Source organism: Salvia hispanica, chromosome 6 (genome assembly GCF_029641045.1).
Source record: "Salvia hispanica isolate PSC_SH4W2 chromosome 6, Shi_PSC_v1, whole genome shotgun sequence".
NCBI lineage: Eukaryota > Viridiplantae > Streptophyta > Magnoliopsida > Lamiales > Lamiaceae > Salvia > Salvia hispanica.
Genome location: NC_142697.1, coordinates 42,765,171 through 42,786,995, shown reverse-complemented (window position 1 = coordinate 42,786,995; position 21,825 = coordinate 42,765,171). Strand labels below are relative to the sequence as shown.

At 35.3% G+C, this 21,825-nt stretch overlaps 1 protein-coding gene and 1 long non-coding RNA gene across 4 annotated transcripts; one reads left to right on the top strand and one right to left on the bottom strand.

Moving 5' to 3' along the window:
- Window positions 1-3,987: 3,987 nt before the first annotated feature.
- Window positions 3,988-10,961, bottom strand: LOC125205742 (structural maintenance of chromosomes protein 1-like). 3 transcript variants are annotated; one of them, XM_048104832.2, is made up of 12 exons: window positions 10,318-10,961; window positions 9,670-9,879; window positions 8,462-8,697; window positions 8,220-8,353; window positions 7,991-8,130; window positions 7,190-7,282; window positions 6,900-7,093; window positions 6,213-6,367; window positions 6,002-6,128; window positions 5,098-5,334; window positions 4,391-4,621; window positions 3,988-4,304 (listed from the first exon to the last, which is right to left on the bottom strand). In XM_048104832.2, the coding sequence occupies exons 1-12, from the start codon at window positions 10,708-10,710 to the stop codon at window positions 4,256-4,258; spliced, it is 2,199 nt and encodes a 732-aa protein (XP_047960789.1). In that variant the 5' UTR covers window positions 10,711-10,961; the 3' UTR covers window positions 3,988-4,255. The 3 variants fall into 3 exon arrangements, with proteins under 3 accessions (XP_047960789.1, XP_047960790.1, XP_047960791.1); XM_048104833.2 differs by having other exon boundaries at window positions 3,988-4,301; XM_048104834.2 differs by lacking the exons at window positions 9,670-9,879; window positions 10,318-10,961 and adding an exon at window positions 9,316-9,635.
- Window positions 10,962-19,922: 8,961 nt separating this feature from the next.
- Window positions 19,923-21,352, top strand: LOC125208507 (uncharacterized). The gene is made up of 3 exons (XR_016132415.1): window positions 19,923-20,129; window positions 20,494-20,546; window positions 21,006-21,352. It is a non-coding gene; the product is annotated as an uncharacterized LOC125208507 (long non-coding RNA).
- Window positions 21,353-21,825: the final 473 nt, after the last annotated feature.

Sequence of the window (21,825 nt, the reverse complement as noted above, 5' to 3'; positions counted from 1 at the left end):
AATATAATCACACCCTTTCTACGACAGATTTCCAATAAATAATGTCTGATCTAACATCTCTACAAACGAATAAAGCATAAATCTGCAAATATTAGTTCACTTCTCTTCTAAACTACAACTGTACTGTGAGTTATATTTTGTCAACACTGTACCATTTATTCCCATACATCTTAAGACGTATATCATACCCTACTGCTATCAAACAATAGATTAAGGGAGCTACTTTAGTTATATTAGTTGCAAATATGGTATGTTGCAAGTTTAATGTAAAATTTGAACTATCTATATATAATTTCAAACAATAGATTAAGAGAGCATCTTAAGTTGTCTTAATGCATATATGTTCTGAAGCAAGTTTAATGTATAACTTCAACTATCTATATATAAATTCAAAAACATAAATACTGGCCTATTATTTATCTTTTTCAAGTAATAAATTGCATTGAAAACAGGTTTAATAATCTAAATCATTGCATAGCAAAAAAAGATGTATGTATTTATTAAGCTGTTTCCTCTCGCACATTCAGTTTCTCTATCTGATTGTATCTCTCTCTCTGCGTGTGTGTGTGTGTGTCTCTCTCTCTCTCAAGTCTCTCCATTTCTCACACAATAAATGTGTGTATCTGGAATTCTCTCTCCTGACCTGTATTTGATTTTCTAAGGGGAGAATTGAAGCTCTTCCTCTCCTTTTGCTTTAAAATTTGCATAAAATGTGCAGCAACATAAATACTGACCTATTATTTATCTTTTTCAGGAATATATTGCATTGGAGACAGGTTTAATAATCTAAACTGGTTTAGTTCAAATATTTGCATTTAATTACTCTATACTATAGATAATTGTGTCTTTTCTCACTTCTGATATTCTCTCAAACATTTCTCTCTTCATATTTTTCAAATTTATATACTTGAAATTTTTTTAAATATCCTCTGCATATATTAATTCGATAATGCTTTCGAAGTAAGCTTATAATATTTAGCACCCTCCCACTTTCTGCCATTTTCTTTAAAAAAGTCATGATTCTTTTTTCAAATTTATATACTACTTGAAATGCTTTTAAATTTAATGAGTAAATATTTCAACTGCACCATTTCCCCAGTTTCTTTAGAAAACTATTTTTTTAAAAAAAAAATCAGTTTTAAATACTTCAAATTTTTTAGATTTAGCAGAGTTACTCCTCATTTAATTACTGCACCAATTTTGTCGATTACATGAAACTGACTATATACAGATTTTTTTCGCTGCATCAATTTTGTATCTAAATTACATTACATGCTACTGACTATATATAGGCTTATTTTTCAGGAACAACTTGCCATAGAAAGTGAATGGATCTGAAACAGTATTTTAATTTGACAGCTTTCACTCTTTCCCCATTTTCCTTTAAAAAATGAATTTCAAAAATATTTTTAAGTTTGTATACATAAAAAGTTTTAAGGAATAGAAGATCAGGCACAAGAAATAAATATATTCTAATATTAGCCATAAGAAGTTAATATATTGTACTGTAATAGTTAGATATATTGTAGTAATTGAATAGTATTATTTTAAAAAAAGCCTATGCAACGCAACAAATAGGCTGCAACTCTACAATAAATTCTCGGTATATACAAACTGAGCCATATCAGTGATGTCTCACGTTAAGACTTCAATAAAAGAAATAAAAAAAGATGGCTACACATGCAGTCAGTTTTCCAGCCTAAAAGGGTACAAAAGTAATTTTAATAAACTGTCCCTTTTAGATAGTATAGATATATACAAGTGGGACCCCTATTCCACTAGCTTTCTTCCACTCACTATTCTTAACATTTCTTAAAACCCGTGCCATTTAGAAATGAGACTTTTAATCATGGACGGAGGGAGTATTTGGTACTAACTCCGTCACATAGAAGATGGGCATAGTTGAAGAATGACATGAGATTTTAGGAGATATTGTTTTATATGTTAGATGGAGAGAGAAAATAAGAGTAAAGGTCAAAACTGGTCCTGAACATATGTCCATTTTATGATTTTGGGCCTACACTTTATCTTTTGAATTTTTTGGTCCTGTACATTTCAAATCGGATCACAATTGGTCCTCCGTTAACAATGCCGTTCATATTTAATGGTCAACATGTTTAATCTCATTTTTGGCCAAATTAAACTCTTAATTATAACTTTTTAATCCCTATTTATATTTATTTATTCTGAATAAAATAATTAACCCAAAACCAAAACCTTCTTCTTAATGCTGCGCCGTCGTCTTCCATGAATCCGTACCCGCTGCCCCGCTTGAATGACCTGGCCTTGGCGATGGCCGCCGTCGCGAACACCAACGAGCACACCAATAGCCCCACAGCAAACACCAGCTTGAACGCGTTGTGCGATTTCACAGCGGCGCCACCAGTGACATTGCAGGGGTTGTTCACTGTTGAGCTACAAAGCTTGGGGTTGCCCGAACAGAAGGTGGCGTCGAACACCGAGAACTACCCTGTCTCCGGCAGCCTGCCCGAGAAGTCGTTGAAGGAGAAGTCGGCGGTGGTGAGGCTCTTCATGGAGCCGATGGATAAGGGTATGCCTTCTGTCAGATGGTTCCGTGATACATTTAGGTAGTTGAGGATTCGGATGTTGGATATCTCCGGCGGGATTGGGCCGGCGAGTTTGTTCTTGCTCAAGTCCAGGTAGTTGAGATGTAGACATTCTCCCAGAGAAGTTGTTGCCGCCGAGCAATAGGATTTGGAGGGATGAGAAATTCGATAGGGAAAACGGTATCGACCCGCAAAGCTGATTGTTTGAGAGATAATTCATCTGCCCCAATTTACTCCGGCGTCGTCGTCGAGTGACGCGGCGGAGGAGTTTGAGGCAGCGGAGAGGAGTAGAAGCGGGTTGTTGGAGGATTTGTTTGGGGAATCTCGAGCTTATTGTGGGAAAAGGAAAGATGGGTTTATTGGAGATTTGCAAGAAGAAGACGGAGGTTTTGGTTTTGATTATTAAATAATTAAAAATTGCTTAAATTGGTCAAAATTGTAATTAAAATCGCTGACCGTTAAATATTAACGGAATTGTTAACTGAGGACCAATTGTGATCCGATTTGAAATGTACAGGACCAAAAAATTCAAAAGATAAAGTGTAGGACTAAAATCATAAAATGGACATACGTTCAGGACCAGTTTTGACCTTTACTCGAGAAAATAATATATTTATATTAATGTGAAAGAGAATTTTTTCCAAAAAAAAGGAAATGTGACATCTTTTGTGAAAGTGTGACATCAATTATGGGATGGAGAGAGTACTATTTAATTGAAATTTCCAAAAATAACCTCCACAAGCAAAAAATCACATGTTTGGTACCCAAAGTTATTTTTGTCACATGATATCAAAAACGATATAAAATAAAGATCAGATACCATTTATTTGCGAAAGTGAAAGATCAAGTACATTTATGTAGTTCACTCTAACCAATAATCAACACTTCCCAAAATCTCATGCCCAAAAAGAAGCTCCTTATTTGAGACAAGACGGATGGAGTATAAGTTTTATTATTTGTAAAGGAATGTTAGACACCTCGATTAGTGTATTTGGCTACAAAGCTTATTTTACTATGTTAGACACATTGATTTTAGAGTAATGGCTAAAATTGGTCATCCTGAACATTTCAACTCGGATAACAATCGGTCCTACACTATCTGTTTCGTCTATATTTAACGGTCAACGTCGGCGCCATTCAATTAGTGATCCAACTGCAACGTCACCGACTACAATCTCTGGATCACAAGCTAATAAGGGATGGAACCCTAATCTTATATTCATTTCATATATTTAGAAAATAATTTAGAATATACTAGTATTTCAATTTCAAAATAATAAAGAATCATATTTAACAATTTAATTTGGTTTCAATCGAGTTTAATACCGTTGACCATTAAATATAGACGAAACAGTTAGTTTAAGACCGATTGTGATCCGAGTTGAAATATTCATGATGCAAAAACTCAAAAGACAATATAAGACCAAAATCATAAAATGAGCATATATTCAAGACCAGTTTTGACTTTACTCTTGATTTTGTTATCAAGTTGCTAATGTTAATTGTTGTGACATTTGAATATTCTGCGCCTCAAAAAAAACAAGTGATTTGGCAGTACATACCATTTAACAACTACGAGTCTACGAGCATCCTGATCATCCTGATCATGTACATTGTCTATTACATACATCTTCAACATCGTGTGGACTTGATAAAGAGCTGCAGGCCACAGCAGTGTCGAATTCCTCTCAAGATTCATGGTATTTAGTTAAATCGAATGTCAAGGTTTGTGAGCTGCTGGAAAATAAGCATAAAGTTCAGAATCTGCATATCAGGTAGGGGAAGCAGTAGCTCAAGAATGCAAGCAATGATAAATTTCTTACCCTCGCTCAGAATTATGATATACACCAACCAAGGCATCAGCTTTTCTATAAAACTTATCCTTGGCAGAGATCACGATGCTCTGGAAACTAGATGCTCCGTCAAGAACACTGTCTGTGTCTGATCTTACTCCACAAGATTTTGCTCGAATAAAGTCAGCAACTGTTGCAACATTCAAAGTGCCTAATGCAGCATCCACTTCGTCCAATATGAAAAACGGTGAAGGTTTGAAACTGCAAATCCCAGGATATGATTAGTCAGGAAATTCCTTATTGTGGAATAATCTGTATACAGCAACTCCATTGAGCAACAACATTGTTGAATAAATAGGACTATCTGTACCACTGATCATAGTAAAAGTAATAAAACAAACCAAAGGTGATGAGCAAAGAATAGTTTATATAGAATGTCATGTCAACCATCATATCAACACATAAAGAAATTGAAGAGCATAATAATTTATGCACATTAAGTTTACAGATACAGCAGGTTGAGAATTCCAAAGAAATTAGAAGAGATATTAAGATGGAACAGAAAGTTACATCCAAGGTTTGAAGTGCATAGCTAAATAGGAATATTCTTTGAAGTGCAAGAAGCATCCACAGAAAGAAGATAAGACAAAAATCAACAGCACGCCTGCAGTAAATTTCATTTGACACACCTAAAAGGTCTCTAAATGCAGATTTTTTTTGCTTTCATTTTTTAATACCTGTGGATGGAAAAGAGCAAAGCAAGTGCCGCAACTGTCTTCTCATCACCAGATAGATTTTCCAATGTTTGTGACATAGCAATGTAGTTTATGCCACCTAGGTATGGCTCATCAGGATTCTCCAAGTTCATATACGTTGTTCCACCCACCCCATGGATGTTGCTCTTTGTGAGTTCATTATATATCTTGTCAATGTTATCTGAGATGTGATTAAAAGCATCCATGAAGATTTTATTCCTGGATTCAACTTGAAAATCAGTGGTCATGACTTGAGAAACTAGGTAGATAACAATTAACAATATAGATGGAGCACAATCAAGAGAATGCTGATGATACTCATGATAGAGCATCAGTAGACTAGGATTTAAATAATATGGAGATAAAGCAAAATCTAGAGCTGAGGACTACGACCAACTACATGTAAAACAACCACTATAACAAGCAAAACGTAGTTCTTCATTATCTTTGATTATTTAGAGAAAGACTACCGGTTAAAGGCAGATAATTGCACACATGTACATATACGGAGGCAAGTTGGGCAGAAGGCATGATCAAGAAAAGCACGTGTTGGCATACTTTCTACAAATAAATTATGAGCTAAAAGGTAGAACCATAACCTTATCACCTTGGAATTTTACTAATAAAGTATAAATCAGAAATGGTTCTATTTGGAGTAAATGGTACTGTGTCTAAAAGTAAATCCAAATTGAGCTCAATGTAGGGAGGATAGCCACTTCATAAATGAATTGAAGATTGCTTCATACTAGAAAAGAAGGATATAAGTAAAGAACTTTCCTCACCAATTAATAGAAACAAATAAGATCAGTAGCCAGTATCTGATTCGATAAAAAGATGTAGGCCAAAAGGTTATAGTACATGCTATATCTTGCAGAAATTGCAGTACCTCTTTAGCTTAATTTCGTTGTAATTAACAGTTGCGTTATGCTGCTCATTGTTGGCTTCCTCCCACTCTTGTAATGCAGCTTCTTCTTCCTTTGAGACAATCTTATAATCATCCAGTGTACAATTTTCTTCAATCGACACAGTTAAGCAAAACGGTAAGTACATATAATAATGAGATTCATGCCGTGATAAGAACAAAAATCTTAAGCTACCTGGTTCTTGTTCATTTAAAACTTCGCTGTCAAGATTTTTCTTCTCTCTCACTATTTCCACTAACTTCTGGTTTTCCACCAAATCTCCCATCTTAGCTTCTGAGTGAGCAGTCGTTTTTTCCAGTTTGGTTATATGCGAAACAAACTCCAACAATCTAGCCACATGGAGAGGAAATAACAATAGATTACAATGTTATAAGATTGCACCATGCTACAGAATCTTAGAGAACACCCCATGCATGCGATGCCATGTGATGCAACTTTTGGGGCATAAATATGGAATATTTGCATCAATATATCTTAGTAAAACCTGTTTAAGAAAACACTGGTTTGAACAGATTAGTGGTGCCACAGGCATCTTTTTTCTCTCACATATTCCTAAGCCAATCTACAATCTTTCATTTATCCTGAATAAAAGCACCAGATGATCATGCTCCACGTATGATAAGCTTTTTTATTATAACACACATGGGGGAAGAGTGTGCCAGGAGGGAGAGGAAAATGAAAGTTTAGAACATACATACATATGGGTGCAAGAAACTTTCAAGAAGGAAAATAAAGAGTAGGTAGATCAATGTTTATGACACGCTGCAGTTAAGGATGCAACAAACTTTCAGAAGTAAAGTCATCTGTAAATAAAACATCATCAAAAGCAAAAAAATGGAACAGCATGAAATTGATACATACTGATTGCATTTTTCCCGAAATTCCTCACCAAGCGTTGCAAATTTATCTGAAGCATTTTTATGCCTTTTGTCATATTCGCTCATGTCCTGACCAACATCCTTACAGAATTTTTTGTAGATATATTGAACACTATCACTGATGCTTTTCTCCAGCACTTGGATATCTGGTACGTTCTGGGTAATATAGCTTTCCAACTGCAGAATTTAAATCAGAAAATTGAATTTCATCATTTTATATACACATGTACAGAAGATTGTAGAGCTTCATGACCAGGAGTATATACTAAGAACCTCTGTGCAATTTCTATTAGAGGACTCCATCTCAGTTACAATTCTTGTGCGATTTTCCATCTTCTGTTCGTCCAGATTTTTATCGATACCTTTCTGCAGAAGATTGTCTTCTAAGTAATAGTATCATATGCCAATCACATGGAACATGATTAGATGTCACATTATGCCATGTAAATCAATGCTCACTCTGTTTAGAATGACTAACTATGCATACTATTTTACTACACGTGCAGATTAATAGAAGAAATTCTCCATATAAAAGAACTTCTTACCATATATATCTCCATTATCAAATTAGAAAGAATTTCGATAGAGATTAAGCATCTAGTTGAACTTCAAGCTCTAACTGTTTTCTACAAAAACAAAGACCAGAGCCAGCCAGAGTTTCCAGTTTTAACGGCTTCCCATCTTTACAGTTTTATGATTTTATCTTGGATTCTGGATATAAGTGCTTAACCTGATATCTGATGTATGACTATGTAGACCAATTTTACAGTTTCAAGTTGAAAATAGATGGTCAGGTTGGTACCAAAAAACTGGTTCTAAGTTCTAACATCAAATTTCAAGTTCAAGAAGGGATCACTAAATGTGTGTGGACTAAACTGTGATAGGGAGTAGTAAACATTCTTTTAAGTTGTTCAAATTAATTTACTTAAATAGGAAATTTTTATAAAGACTGTCAGACAAAACAATGTGAAAAACCAATGTACTAAAGACTGTTCGTACTTTAAAAGAAGAAATGCTTTGTGAATTGAAAAATATATGTATGAAGGAAAGAAAAGAGTACAAAATTGGATAAACCTCCCCATTTTCTGTCTGCTGTATCCCTTTTTCAAGGCCTTTTATCTTGCCTGATGGTCCAGATTCCTGTTGCTGCCTCTCTCTTGTTGGCTCAAGCTCATCCAATTTAGACCTCAGTTTTTCTATGTACTTCGTAAGCACTAAAAAAGGATAGCTTTTAGCACTACAGCAATTGAACCAACAGATACAGAACAGAACAAGCAGTGTTCAGAGTTGAATTTTCACTGACCCTCTTTATGATATTCAAATTGGTGAGCATCCTCTTCCAAGTTCTTTTCTAATTCCACATAAACATCTTGTTGCTCGTCTAAAATCATTTTGATTCTTTTGAACTCAGCAAGTTTCGCATTGACCTCGTTTTTGCTGCAAAAGAATTACAGGATAAACACTTGTTCTTGCTTTGATGAACCATGGGTTAAACAGAGAGATACTTCATCAAAAGTTGGAGAAAACAGAGGTACATAAACTCACAGCTGGGAAAATTTCTCCGCATCCTTTTCATTTGGCACAAAACCTCCACCACCCTGGCTAATCTCACGCAAATCTTCAAGTTCCTTTGTCAAATTCCTAAATTCTCTTTCAAGATTCGTAGCCTCCAGCGAATTACTTTCACGCTTTTGTATCACCTTATTCAGTTCCTCTTGAGTCAATTCTATATCTGAGTTCATAAGCTTTGTCTCCTTCAATAACTTATCAAGCTCATTTGCCTGCAGCATCAAAAAAAGATAAATGTCATATGTTGATATAGACCTCGATCAGTTACATAAACCAAACAAAGTATCTGCAACAAAGAGAATATATTTGAAGTTAACAAAGAGAAGAATATAAAGGAAATTGATCTTTGTTTATTAATAGAAAATTCTTTTAAATCACTGTCAACTAGAAAACAAAGATGTAGTTATCAGCAAACTTTTGGTAAGGATTTAGTAAGAGCAAACAAAAGGAATCAAGAAACAACAAAAAAGGTTCCTATGTTCAAATCTAACTCTTGAGCATTTGTAGAAAAGTTTCAGTTTCTAGATAAGCCACTATTGAAGTCAAAGACATCAGAGCCATAATGAAGAAAGAAGTGGATACTCAAACAACATCAAGCGTTAATCCATACAGTACCTCTGCCGGACACACTTTTGGTAAGGATTTAGTTAGAGCAAACAAAAGGAATCAAGAAACAACAAAAAAGGTTCCTATGTTCAAATCTAACTCTTGAGCATTTGTAGAAAAGTTTCAGTTTCTAGATAAGCCACTATTGAAGTCAAAGACATCAGAGCCATAATGAAGAAAGAAGTGGATACTCAAACAACATCAAGCGTTAATCCATACAGTACCTCTGCCGGACACACTTTGACACTGGAGCATTGGCACAACGCGACAGGTTTTGGAAGGGAAAAAAAAAACAAACATAAAGGATTTATTCTATTAATAAATAATATAAAAAGGGATGAGTAATTGCTAAGAATTGAAAACGCTACAAAAAAATATACAATTCCAATCACTGATTGCATTACATAGTCAACAAAGTTATAATGAAAGTTATATCAATAGTTAATTATATATTTCAAGCTTCACCATTGCATAGATCATGATATGGCTTGAAAATACATTTAATCATAATTATATCATATATTATGAATTATGAGATAATCAGTAAAAATACAAAATAAAAAATGCTAAATATGAACCAGATTAGACATGAGATGCATCTCCATCTGCTTTTTCCGGAGTGAAATGGATTCCTTATTCTGATGAGCAAGTTTAGCCTTGTCATCAGCTTCAAACTTTTGCTTTTTTAGTTCTTCATACTCTCTCTTGCATTCATCAGAGCCAGATATTTGTTCTATTAAGGCTGTTAGCTCCTTAGGGGTTTTTGAACCAATACACTCCAGTTCACCCTGCGTCATAAAAACATTTGACAATATTATAGAAGAACATAACAAATAATAAAGTAAACGGCTCTTTTAAAAAAACAGATCATAACATAGTCATGCATGCATATTCAATTTACAAGAAGGCATGGGTGAAGAAAAGTGGTTTGAGGATTTGAACAAGAACGGGAACTGTGTTCATCGTTTTTCAATAATAAATTTCTAAAGTTTGTATAACAAACGCTTAAAGTGGCACAATCATCTTAAAACTTGCACCGTCCCTAGATAAGAACTCTCTTCATACTCCAACTCATTACTTAGCAATTCACTCCAACTTGTTTCTTCAAGCCTTTTCTGTCCCTATAGTAATACTAAGCATTCCTAAGTTCCTATCTCCAGAATTGTTGCTCACGCTAATCAACTCTGCAACTGAACAGCAGTTGTAAACTTAAACCGTTTGATCACCTGAAAAAGGAAATTCCTAGCATCAACAAGGATATCAATATTTTTCAACTTCGCTTTGTACTCGTCCAAGTTCATCACAACGCCATCAAACTTGTACGTTCTACTACCATCAGGGTTGATTAACGAAGTTAACTTGACCTCCAACCCTTCGTTATCCTGGTAAACGAGCATGACGAACGCCTCACGCTCCTCCTGCTGAGCACCACGGAGCTGCTCGTCCCGGACTCCCAGGACGAAGCCTATGGCTTCCATGAGATCCGACTTCCCGTCGATATGAGGCCCGATTATAGCCGTGAAGTTTTTGAACGGACCTATGGTATGGGGGCCTTGATACGATTTGAAGTTCCGAAGCTCTATCTGGATTATTTTTCTGGTCACTGTCATACACGACATCGTTGAAAAATCCGGTGAAATGGAAGCCCTAGAATTGGAAAGTTTGGGGGTTTAGTTCGGAGCAAGAATTAGGGCTTTTCTAGGGGAGAATTGCAGACGGTGAGTATTTCCGACAACGGCGGAGGGGGATTTAGAGAGATGAAACTGCTTTAGTGAGAGAGTGACTGGTTCCCGAGCGCGAAGTTGAAGAAGCGCGAACTCACAGAGGATCTCCACATTTTCCTCCACTCCTACTCCACCTCTCCCAATAGAATAAAATACTAATATTATAGCATTAGGAGCATCTCGGCCGTTGATTTATTCTGTGCTAAAAAATATGAATCTCTTTAATTAAAAACTCTTTCTTTTTTATTCATATATTAGGGTATCCACAATGGTGGCCCTCTTGGGCATGCCCAAGCCACCATTTCTTGGGCATGCCCAACAAACTTGGCCCTTGCCCTCAAAACTTGGCCACCACAATGGTGGCCCTCCGGGCCACCATTTTTTTTTCTATTTCAACAATTAAAATTGTTTTTATAAATTTTTGGTATATTTTAATATTGCTAGAATAAAAATTATATTCATATAATAAGTAAAAAATGCATAATTAAAAAACATTTGAAACCAGATTGTCGTAGTATTATAGATAGGGTAAAATTATACAACGACAATGTTTTAAATACAAAAAATAAAAATGACGCACACCGTCCGACTACTCGGTGTCGTCATCGTCATCCATCACATCATCGGCACCGCCTCCACCGCCTCCATCGCCGCCACTGCCACTTGCACCGACCCCACTGCCGCTGGCACCGCCCGACTGCGACCCTTCTGACCATCCCAACTTCGACCTCAGTCGAATAATGAGGTCGTAGTAGAACCTTTTGGTCACCGGATCAGTTGACTTCTCGTACAAGGCCAAATTATCCTGAAGTTGCTTCATCATCTGCACCTCTAGGGTATGAGCCAAAGCCGCCTGCGGTGTTGCGGGCATCGCTGTAGAGGTCGCAGCGGAGAACTGAGAGCCGGTTCTAGATGCTCGGATTGCGGCACGCTGGCCCTGTGGACGTGAGCGCCGAGAGAGTCTGGAGGGGGGCTCCTCCTCCGAAGCATCATCGTTCAGGTCGAAGGCGCGTGAGTCACTACTACTGCTGTAGTTGCCGGCGACGCCCAGTCTAGTCCGCTTTGGCCCAGGAACAGGATCTTTGTCGATGAGGACCCTGAATTTCGGGCAGTCACGCAGCACGAGGTATTCGTCCCAGTATGTAAACTTGGGCCACGATTCAGTATTGAACAACTGATACGACAACGCTCGTACGTCGGCTTCGGTGCGGCCGCTCTCAGCAAGGCGGAGTTGGGTCTCGTATATGCCACTGAACCTCTTCAACGCTTTAGTAATCCGCCCGAACTTCTTCCGGACCTGGCTAGCCGTACGCTCGACGCTCCCATCTGGTTTGAATTCGTTGTACACTTCGAGAACACGATTCCAAAAGCAAACGTCGGTCTGATCGGTACCGACTATAGAATCGGTCGTGACCGCATACCAGGCTCTGGCTACAGCAATGGATTCTGCATTGCTATAGTAGGTCGACCGCCGGTTTCCACCACCACCGCCGCCGCCATCACCGTCGCCGCCACCGCCATCGCCGCCGCCGCCACCGTCACCGCCGCCGCGTCCGCCGCCTCGCCGACCACTTCGGCCGCCACCGCCCTGCTCTCCACGGCGGCCGGCGGTTCGACCACCGCCGCCGCCACGCCCCCCACCATTTCCGCCGGATCGCCCACCTCCGTCGCCGTTTCGCCCCCCAACGCCTTGACTCCGCCCGCGACCGCCTTGAGTACCGGACACCGGAGTATCTGGTGGTGTTCCCATCAACTGTTCCCACGTGAATCTATCAGATTCAGATAGAGGGGATTGGGTGTATTGGAATTGGGAGGATTGGAATTGCTGAGAAGGGTTGTTTATCGCGTCCATATTGGGCCGGTAGTCGCCGAACCCCGATTGGGGACGACCCACGTTCCTCTGCGGCTGAGAGGAGGACTGACCCCGGAGTTGGGGTGTCTGATGCCACGGCGGCGGCGGTGGACTCCACAGGTTCGTTGGAGGGGGGGTCGGACTCGATCTCCACGGTTGGGAAGACGAAAATGCGGCAAATCCCGATTCTCCATAGCCGGGAGAATCATATCCACCTTGCATTTTGTACTTTGAAAATGGTAGGAATTTTTAGGGTTTTAGAATGGAGGAAGATAAAAAAAATTGGAATGAATATAGTATTTATAAATATAATTTTCGAATTTAAAAAAAAAAAAAAAAAAATTGAAAATTGGTGGGCAGGGCCGCGGCTCTCGGCCCCTGCAGTGGCGGGCCGAGCCGCCTGCCCAAGAGCCTCGGCCTGGCCGAGCGCTCGGCCATCGCTCGTCCACCCCCCCGAGCCGCGTCCAGCCCTCGCCTCAGTAGTTGGGGGCCGCGGGCTGCCCAAGCCCGGGCCGAGAGCCGCGGCTCCCCCACTGTGGATGCTCTTAGTACTACTCCAAATCAAAGTAATTTAAATTATGTGTCACGGTGGATTTGTATCCAAATCCTTTGGACTTGTGGGCTTGGACTTGGATTTGGGTTTAAGCTTGGAGTATCCATATTATTGTACGAAACCAGTCTTTCCGTCCCAATAAATATGAAACATTTGGTTTCCGGCACAAGACTTTATGCAAGTGTTGTTTTGCGAGTTAATGAATATAGAGTAAAGTAAGAGAGAGGAAAAAGTAGAGAGAGTGATATTTCCATTTTAGGAAACATTTCATTTTTAGTGGGACAATCCAAAAAACAAAACGTTGCATTTCTAATGGGACAGAAGGGAGTATTTCTTAACGCACCAAAACGTATTACTCCCTCCGTCCCCAATTAGGAGTCACTTTTTTCCATTTCGGTCCGTCCCCAATTAAGAGTCACACTTCTTTTTAACCATAAATGGTAGTAGGTCCCACATTCCACTAACTCACTCCACTTACATTTTATTATAAAACCAATATAAAAAAGTGGGTCCCACATTCCACTAATTTTTCAACCAACTTTTCTTTATATTTCTTAAAACCCGTGCTCGGTCTAACCATGACTCCTAATGGGGGACGGAGGGAGTATTATTTACACCAGTCATACAATATTATCATATTAAATTGTTTATAGTGTCGTATCAGATGTATACTGTCATTACGCTTATCGTACAATGTATCATTCCATATACCACGCCTAGTGATGTTAATTCACTCTGAAATAATCCGAATAGCTTAATTTGATGAAGTTAAAAGGTACTCCTAGTAAAATTTTATTGTTTGAAAATTTTCAAATCAACCGGTAATGTGATAGGATTGATATGAAATTAACCTAAGCCCTGTAGATGACTATTCAAAAATAATTATGTTCAATTACTTTATTATAATTGTCGTTGAAATTAGTATAATTAATAGTATATCCTATGATTAGACAACACTCTACTTGATAAATTAATCAAAACGCGGAATATAACGAAACAAAACTCAAAACTACACACCGACAAACTTGAAAGATTTTCAACAATGAGCCGGTTAGAACCGACTCGGTTAGAATTGGTTGGTTATCGGTTATAACCGAACTAACCGAATTAATTTAACTTATTCAAATGTTTATTTTGCATGATTAAGGTTGTTAACTTTAAGAAATCTTATTTTTTAAAATATATTTAGAAACTTTATTGAATTTGATATATTATAACTTTATAAGTATAGTTTATAAATAACTGATAGTGCACAAATTAAAATAGACTTTTTTGACATTGCAAATTTGCAATATGAGACTTTGACAAAATTTAGAAGTAAATTACAGGTTCTTATTATTATTATTATTATTATTATTATTATTATTATTATTATTATTATTATTATTATTATTATTATTATTATTATTATTATTATTATTATTATTATTATTATTATCATTATTATTATACTCCTATTTACAAGCAATACATATATGATATATTTTTTAGGCTCTTTAATAGACTTAAACTTTAAATGATCTAAAATTTGAAAACTTTTCTCTAATAATAAGTGAAAGGTTATTTTATTCTTAAAATAGTAGTATTGCTTAAGCACTTGTTAACTTTAAGAAATCTTATTATTAAGAAACTTTATTTATTTGATATATTATAACCTTATATGTATAGTTTATAAAAAACTGATAGTAGACAAATTAAAATAGACTTTTTTGACATTGCAAATTTGCAATATGAGACTTTGATAAAATTTAGAAGTAAATTACAGATTATTATTATTATTATTATTATTATTATTATTATTATTATTATTATTATTATTATTATTATTATTATTATTATTATTATTATTATTATTATTATTATACTCTTATTTACAAGCAATACATATATGATATATTTTTTAGGCTCTTTAATAGACTTAAACTTTAAATGATCTAAAATTTGAAAACTTTTCTCTAATAATAGGTGAAAGATTATCTTATTTTTAAAATAGTAGCACTTGTTAACTTTGAGAGATCATATTTTTAAAAATATATTTAGAAACTTTATTGAATTTGATATATTATAACTTTATAAGTATAAATAACTAATAGGTAACAAATTAAAATAGATTTTTTGACATTCCAAATATGCAATATGAGACTTTGACAAAATTTGGAAGTAAATTACAGATTCTTCTATTGTGACAAAGTTTAAAAGTAAATTACAATTTCTGTTATTATTAATTAAAAATATAATTGAATTTAAAATTATTTATGATTTTGACTTTTAATTTTTCATCTACTTTTATTATTATTATTATTATTGTTATTGTTGTTGTTGTTGTTATTATTATTATTATTATTATTATTATTATTATTATTATTATTATTATTATTATTATTATTATTATTATTATTATTATTATTATTATTATTATTATTATTATACTCCTATTTAAAAGTAATATATAAATTATTTAGGCACTTTAAAAGACTTGAACTTTACATGATCTATACTTTAAAAACTTGTTTCCAATAATAAGTGAAGGGTTATTCTATATTTAAAATTAAAATAGTAATTCTCAAGATCTTTATTGACTTTGAGATTTAAATTTATAAGTATAATACTCTAATTGATAGTGACACAAATTAAAATGAACTTTTTTTTACATTGATTTAGACAAAATCTAGATATAAATTACAATTTCTTCCATGGTGACAAAGTTTGAAGTAAATTATAATTTGTTCTAGTATTAAATAAACATATAATTGAAATTAAAATTGAATTTAATTCGGTTACTGGTTATAACCGATAACCGACTTTAAGCAAAACTTAAAACCGGAACTGAACCGATAACTGTAAATGTCGGTTGACCGGTTTCAGTTCGGTTCTCGGTTAACCGATTAACCGAAAACCGTTTACCGACCCCTATATATATAGAGAGAGAGTCCTATTATCCACAAATCCACTCTTAAAGACCGAACCACCGAACCCTACTAAATTAGGGCTTTTAGATCTAGTTTTTTATGGATAAGATACAGAAATTTATAAATTATTTTCGCCTTCATCACGAGCCTATTTTAATTCATCCGAAGGTAAATAAGTCATACTAACATGTTACGAAGATTTAACTTCGTTCCAGAATATATTACTTCATTCTAGTAGGTTTTTACTTCATTCTAGTAGGTTTTTACTTCATTCCAGTAGGTTTTTACTTCATTCCAGTACGTAAATGTGGTTTCGCCGTTGTGTGCCGTTCTTTCTCTCTACAATATCTATCACCACCGCCATGACGCTAATATTGGTTTAATAAACACATGGAATAATGTAATAAATTATTGGAATGAAGTATGTGTAGAAGCATTTGAAGTCCTACTGGAATGAAGTAAAAATGTTATCCAATGAAGTAATAACGTTCCTGAATGAAATAATAAACTCACTTGAATAAATTGCATTTTTAAATGTTAATCAAGCAAAAACCCACGTCAATGAATATGAATGAAACATATGTTGAATCATTTCAAAACCTACTGGAAGCAAGTAAAAACATGTTGTAGTTTCAAGGTATTAGGTACAAAATGAAGTAATAAACCTATACAATGAAGTAAAATGGGCTAGTAATGAAGCAGAAAAAATTTTCGCAGCAGCAAATCTCATCAAAAAAACTAGATCTAATGGCCTAGATTTGGTCTCTAGTTCGGTCTTTAAAATTGGTTCGACATTGATCACAACTCTCTCTCTCTCTCTCTCTCTCTCTCTATATATATATATATATATATATATATATATATATATATGATTTTAATCAAAACAAGAATGAGCTTAAATAAAGAAATACAGACCAACTTTTAACCTTAGGATTAGACGGCTTTTTCATCTTAAGATTAGATCTGATGGCTATTTTAATTTGATTTCTCTTTCATTATAAATTTTAAATAAACGATGAAGGCTAATTTTGGTACATCAATATTCCTCTTGTTATGGTAATCCCTACAATCATGCAATATTCTTATTTCAATAAAGATTTCTTTCTCTCACTCCATATCTTCGTGAAAAATTATTAACCATGATTCACTTTCTTCACCAGAATCAATTTTATCGAATAAATTAGTCAATTTTATCATCGTCATCTTTAAATCACCGTTAATTCTAACCCAGACTTCACTTTGCGATTTTTTCATCATCATACGGTTATTTCTACAACGTCTACAAGTTTTTATTTCATCCTCAATATGAATTAATCGTTTATATATTCTGTACCAGATTGTCATTTGATTTCTTCTCCTTCATCACTATATTGATAATGGTTAGTTTGTTTTAGGTCATTTTTAGTTTGTTTTAAGTCATAGTATAAAATAAGACATTGTTAGTTTGTTTTAGGTCATTTTTAGTTTGTTTTAGGTCATATTACAAAATCCGGATTTGCAAAATACGAATGTCATTTTTAGATCATTTTAGGTCATGCTTACGATCATTACCTAAAACCGAATAAGAACGACCTCCATATTGTCTAAAAATGACATCTGGGTGTGGTTCTGTATTTCTGCAATAAGATTAAGTTTTGCTATGTCACATTGTAGCATATTTTGATATGTAAAATATGATCTGACGATACTATTATTATGCTGTGATAGCATATTTTATGACTCGTATATACCTTTTTTATGTTCTATGATGACTCTTTTTTGACGTTGTTATGTTGTGATAGATGGTACGACATGAATATGCCATTATTATGCTCTATAATCTATAAAAGAATGCCTTGTATTTCAGTTTTTCAAGCCCCAGACATTTTCATATAACAATGACCCTTATTGATACAAATAGTTTGTCACATTAATAACTAAAGCAAACTCACAATATCAAGATGCAACGAAGATTTACTGAGGTATCAAACCATGTTTTCTTAAATAACATATAATAAGATGTCAAACATAAAATCCAATGACATATCTAAACTACAAAAGCAAGGTGATGAGTGGAAAATTCTAAAGTCCCTCATTTCAATTGGTGAATAAAATAACCAATGTAACCGGCCATGAATATCTGCAACGTCTGATGCTAGACCCCTATCCCGACAACGCCTTTTCCACTTTCCCTAAAATCACAAAGTGGCCATCAAAATTAATTTATAGCATGGCAATACCTTGAATGAGTCATTTACTTACTGAACATCAAAGTACATCATAATAGTATCTACATAATAATATGTAAAGTAATTCCAAAACATTTCACTTCTGATTACTACATTTCACATTTTCTGCTGTATACTTGCTCCTGACATTAGTAGCTTCAATTGCTGCACACTTTGTTGATCCCTCCATTTCTAGTGGTTTATTATGACACAAATTAACTATACGATGCTATGACCCAAATATTCATATATTATGACCCAATATTCGGTCGTACTAATATCCAATTTGTTTGATACAAACATTTCGATCAAATTGTATGAGACATTCTGGAACTCAGTAGTTTATGTCATACCTCGAATGTGGGTATATTATGACACAAATTAACCTAACAATGCTATGACACAAATATCATTTACTATGACCCAATGTATCGAGTAATGCTCATCACATGGGCTATCGTCTACAAGAAACAAGAGGAAAGCATTCCAAGGTCATTGTAATGGAAGTTTTTCTCATCTTCAGCCGTTCCTTTCCTTTTTCCCCTTCTGGACTGATTTTGTTATGTGGTGTTGTATCTGAAATATCAACAAATTAGTGAATAACATTAACACAAACCAAGCATAAAAATTTGGTGTTTTTCTCATAGCAAGTCACCATATAATTGGTGTAACTCCATCATATCACATACCATTAATGAGTTCTTCAAAAGCATAGGTACATAAGGTTAAAAAAAATATAACTGTAACCTTGTTTTGTGTCATCAATACCAGGCCTCACTTCAGTTGAGGATTTTTTGGAAGAACGCCCTTTTGATTATGAAAAAAAAAACACAATTAAAAACTACTAGATTGAAGTGAAATCCAACCAATTGAAGTGAAAATTTTGCCAGATTTTGTCAATTTTAAGTCAATCGTTGTATGAAATCTTACTAACCTTTTCCGTCATGTCTCGCCGATCCAGAAGCTCGAGTCTCGACCATTGTTGAGGTAGGCTTTTGGTTCACCCACCTCGTCGATTTCAGAATCATAAATTAGGATGAGGGTTTTGTGGAGTAGACGATTTGTGTGGAGGTAGGGTTTTTCTTGATTTTGTGGAAGAAGAAGAAGATCTGAGGGAAAGTAGAGGAGTTTTCGTTGAAAAGAGAGTGTGGAGTAATGACTCCCAATTAATCCGCACTCAAAAAAAGGAATGACGGTTTTTAATTTTTTTGATTCCTAACTTACCCCTCACATGACACAAATCCGTCTTATTATGACCCAACAAAAGCGAGGAGTCATTCCAGATCATGGCCATTAATCTCCAAAGCTGACGGTCCATATATAGTCTGTATTTCTATACTTAGGGACTTCTTTTGGTAGATGAAAACCCTATATATCCTTTTACCCCTTTAGATACTATTTCCTTCTTAATTACATCCATTAGATTGATGGAATGGACGGACTAGATTAAGAGGATATATATGATCCCGTGTTGCATTATTAGTTCAATTTTGTGCATTATAAGGGTACAATGGTAAACAAGCAGAGGATTCCACACGTTTCATACGGCAGGCGTGAGAATTCAGGGGGCTATTCATTGCTACTGATTCACATTCCATCCAATCACTCTCTCTCTCACACAAAACCTCTCTCATCCCTCAACCCACGATTGAAACCCTTTCTCTCCCATTTGAAAACCTAGCCGCTGCAAAATCGTGGAGATTCCTCTCTAAGCGACGGTTTGTGTCGGAATCACGCCCTACGGTCGATGCACCAACGTTTCAATCGGTGGAAGATTTACAATCGACAACAAGGTAGGGTTCCAAATTTCCGATTTTTGGTAATAGAGCAGTTCCCGATTTAATTTTAGCCATAAAAATTACCTATAGTCGACGGTTCGGGGTTTTCTACTAAAGACGGACACTTTTTTGGCAAACATTTGGACGATTTGATAGTTAAATCAGGAAAGCTTGTTCATTTGTTGTAGGTTTATCTTCATTATTCGCCCCTTTCAGTTCATTGTGGCTTTAGGTTGTTGTATTGGTCGATTTTAGTTATTGAAGTTTCGACTGATTTACATTTGGTATCGATTTTTCAAAACCAGTAGCATTTTTGCTAGGGTTCTGTATAGTACTGAATTTATAATGTAGCGGTTTTCATTTGTGGTTTGTCTCACAGATCTATCATGACGAAGAGAGGCCGACCTTACAAAAGCCAACCCACCACTGCAGGTGAGCAATCTCTTGTTATTTGCTTTTTTGTGCATTATATGCTGCATTTAGTACATTAATGTAAGAAGTGGTGTACATTATGTTTGGGAGAATGTAATATTTTTTGGTGCATTATCCGTTTCCATTTGTACATTATACAACAAGTAGTATGCATTATTGTAGGGTGTTGTGTAGATTATGTTGTTTTTTGAAGTTAACATCAGTTGGGTTCTTAATATGAATGTAATTGAGTGAATATCGTACGCGTTTGTGCATTATTTGCTGCATTGAGTATATTATTGTATGAAGTGGTGTACATTATATATATTTTTTTAATTTAAATAATTCGGTTTTATAAAAGGTCAATAGTTGAGAGAATGTAATATTCCTTGGTGCATTAGCTGTTTCCATTTGTACATTATACAACCAGTAGTATGCATTATAAAATATTAAAGCGATACATTACTGATTTTTGGACAGCAGCGAAGCAGCCAAGGTTGGGAGACTTACTTCGGGGAGAGTGAGAAAGATTAGGAGTGCGGCCTCAGCGCCAAGAGGACAAAGAGCTTGGAAATGTTCCGAATAAAGTTTGCAAAGACTCTGTTTACTTATCCACATAACTCCGGAGGTGGCATCAACCAAACTCATGCCACCAGGTTTTGGAGAGAGCGGCCGCCAAAGCTCAACTTCGAGAAGTGGGTCGATGATTATGGGTTGGATTGATCGTATGGACAATAATTGGAAACGATGTTTATATTACTTTTAACACCATGTTTTTTTGGATAGATCATTTTGGTAGGAAAAAAAAGACTACTTGTTGCTTGGTCTGTTTTGAACCATACAGAGTATGCAGAACATCTTGCTAACAAAAGCATATTTTGGTACTAGTGTCTGATGTCGTAAACACAACACATATAATGGATGTAAAGAACCAAGTAATGTCAATGTTATTATGAGTAATGTATAAAATGTTTCTAATAATGAACTGTAATGTACAACTTCGTTACTAGTAATGACCATTAACAGACTAATAATGGATGTATTAATCGAATAATGGACAAGATGTGCTTATTAATGATGAACTAACCCAAAAATATAATCTACAACAACATAAGTCATTGCGTACAATAATGTACATCTTCATGAATAATAATGTACATTAACAGTGTAATAATGCAATGTTCTTATGTGTAATGTATAAAATGTAAAAATATTTCAGTGTAATGGATTTTATTTACTCAGTAATGGACGATTTGTGTCTTGTAATGTATATGTTTATGAGACGTTTTTGTTGTGATTT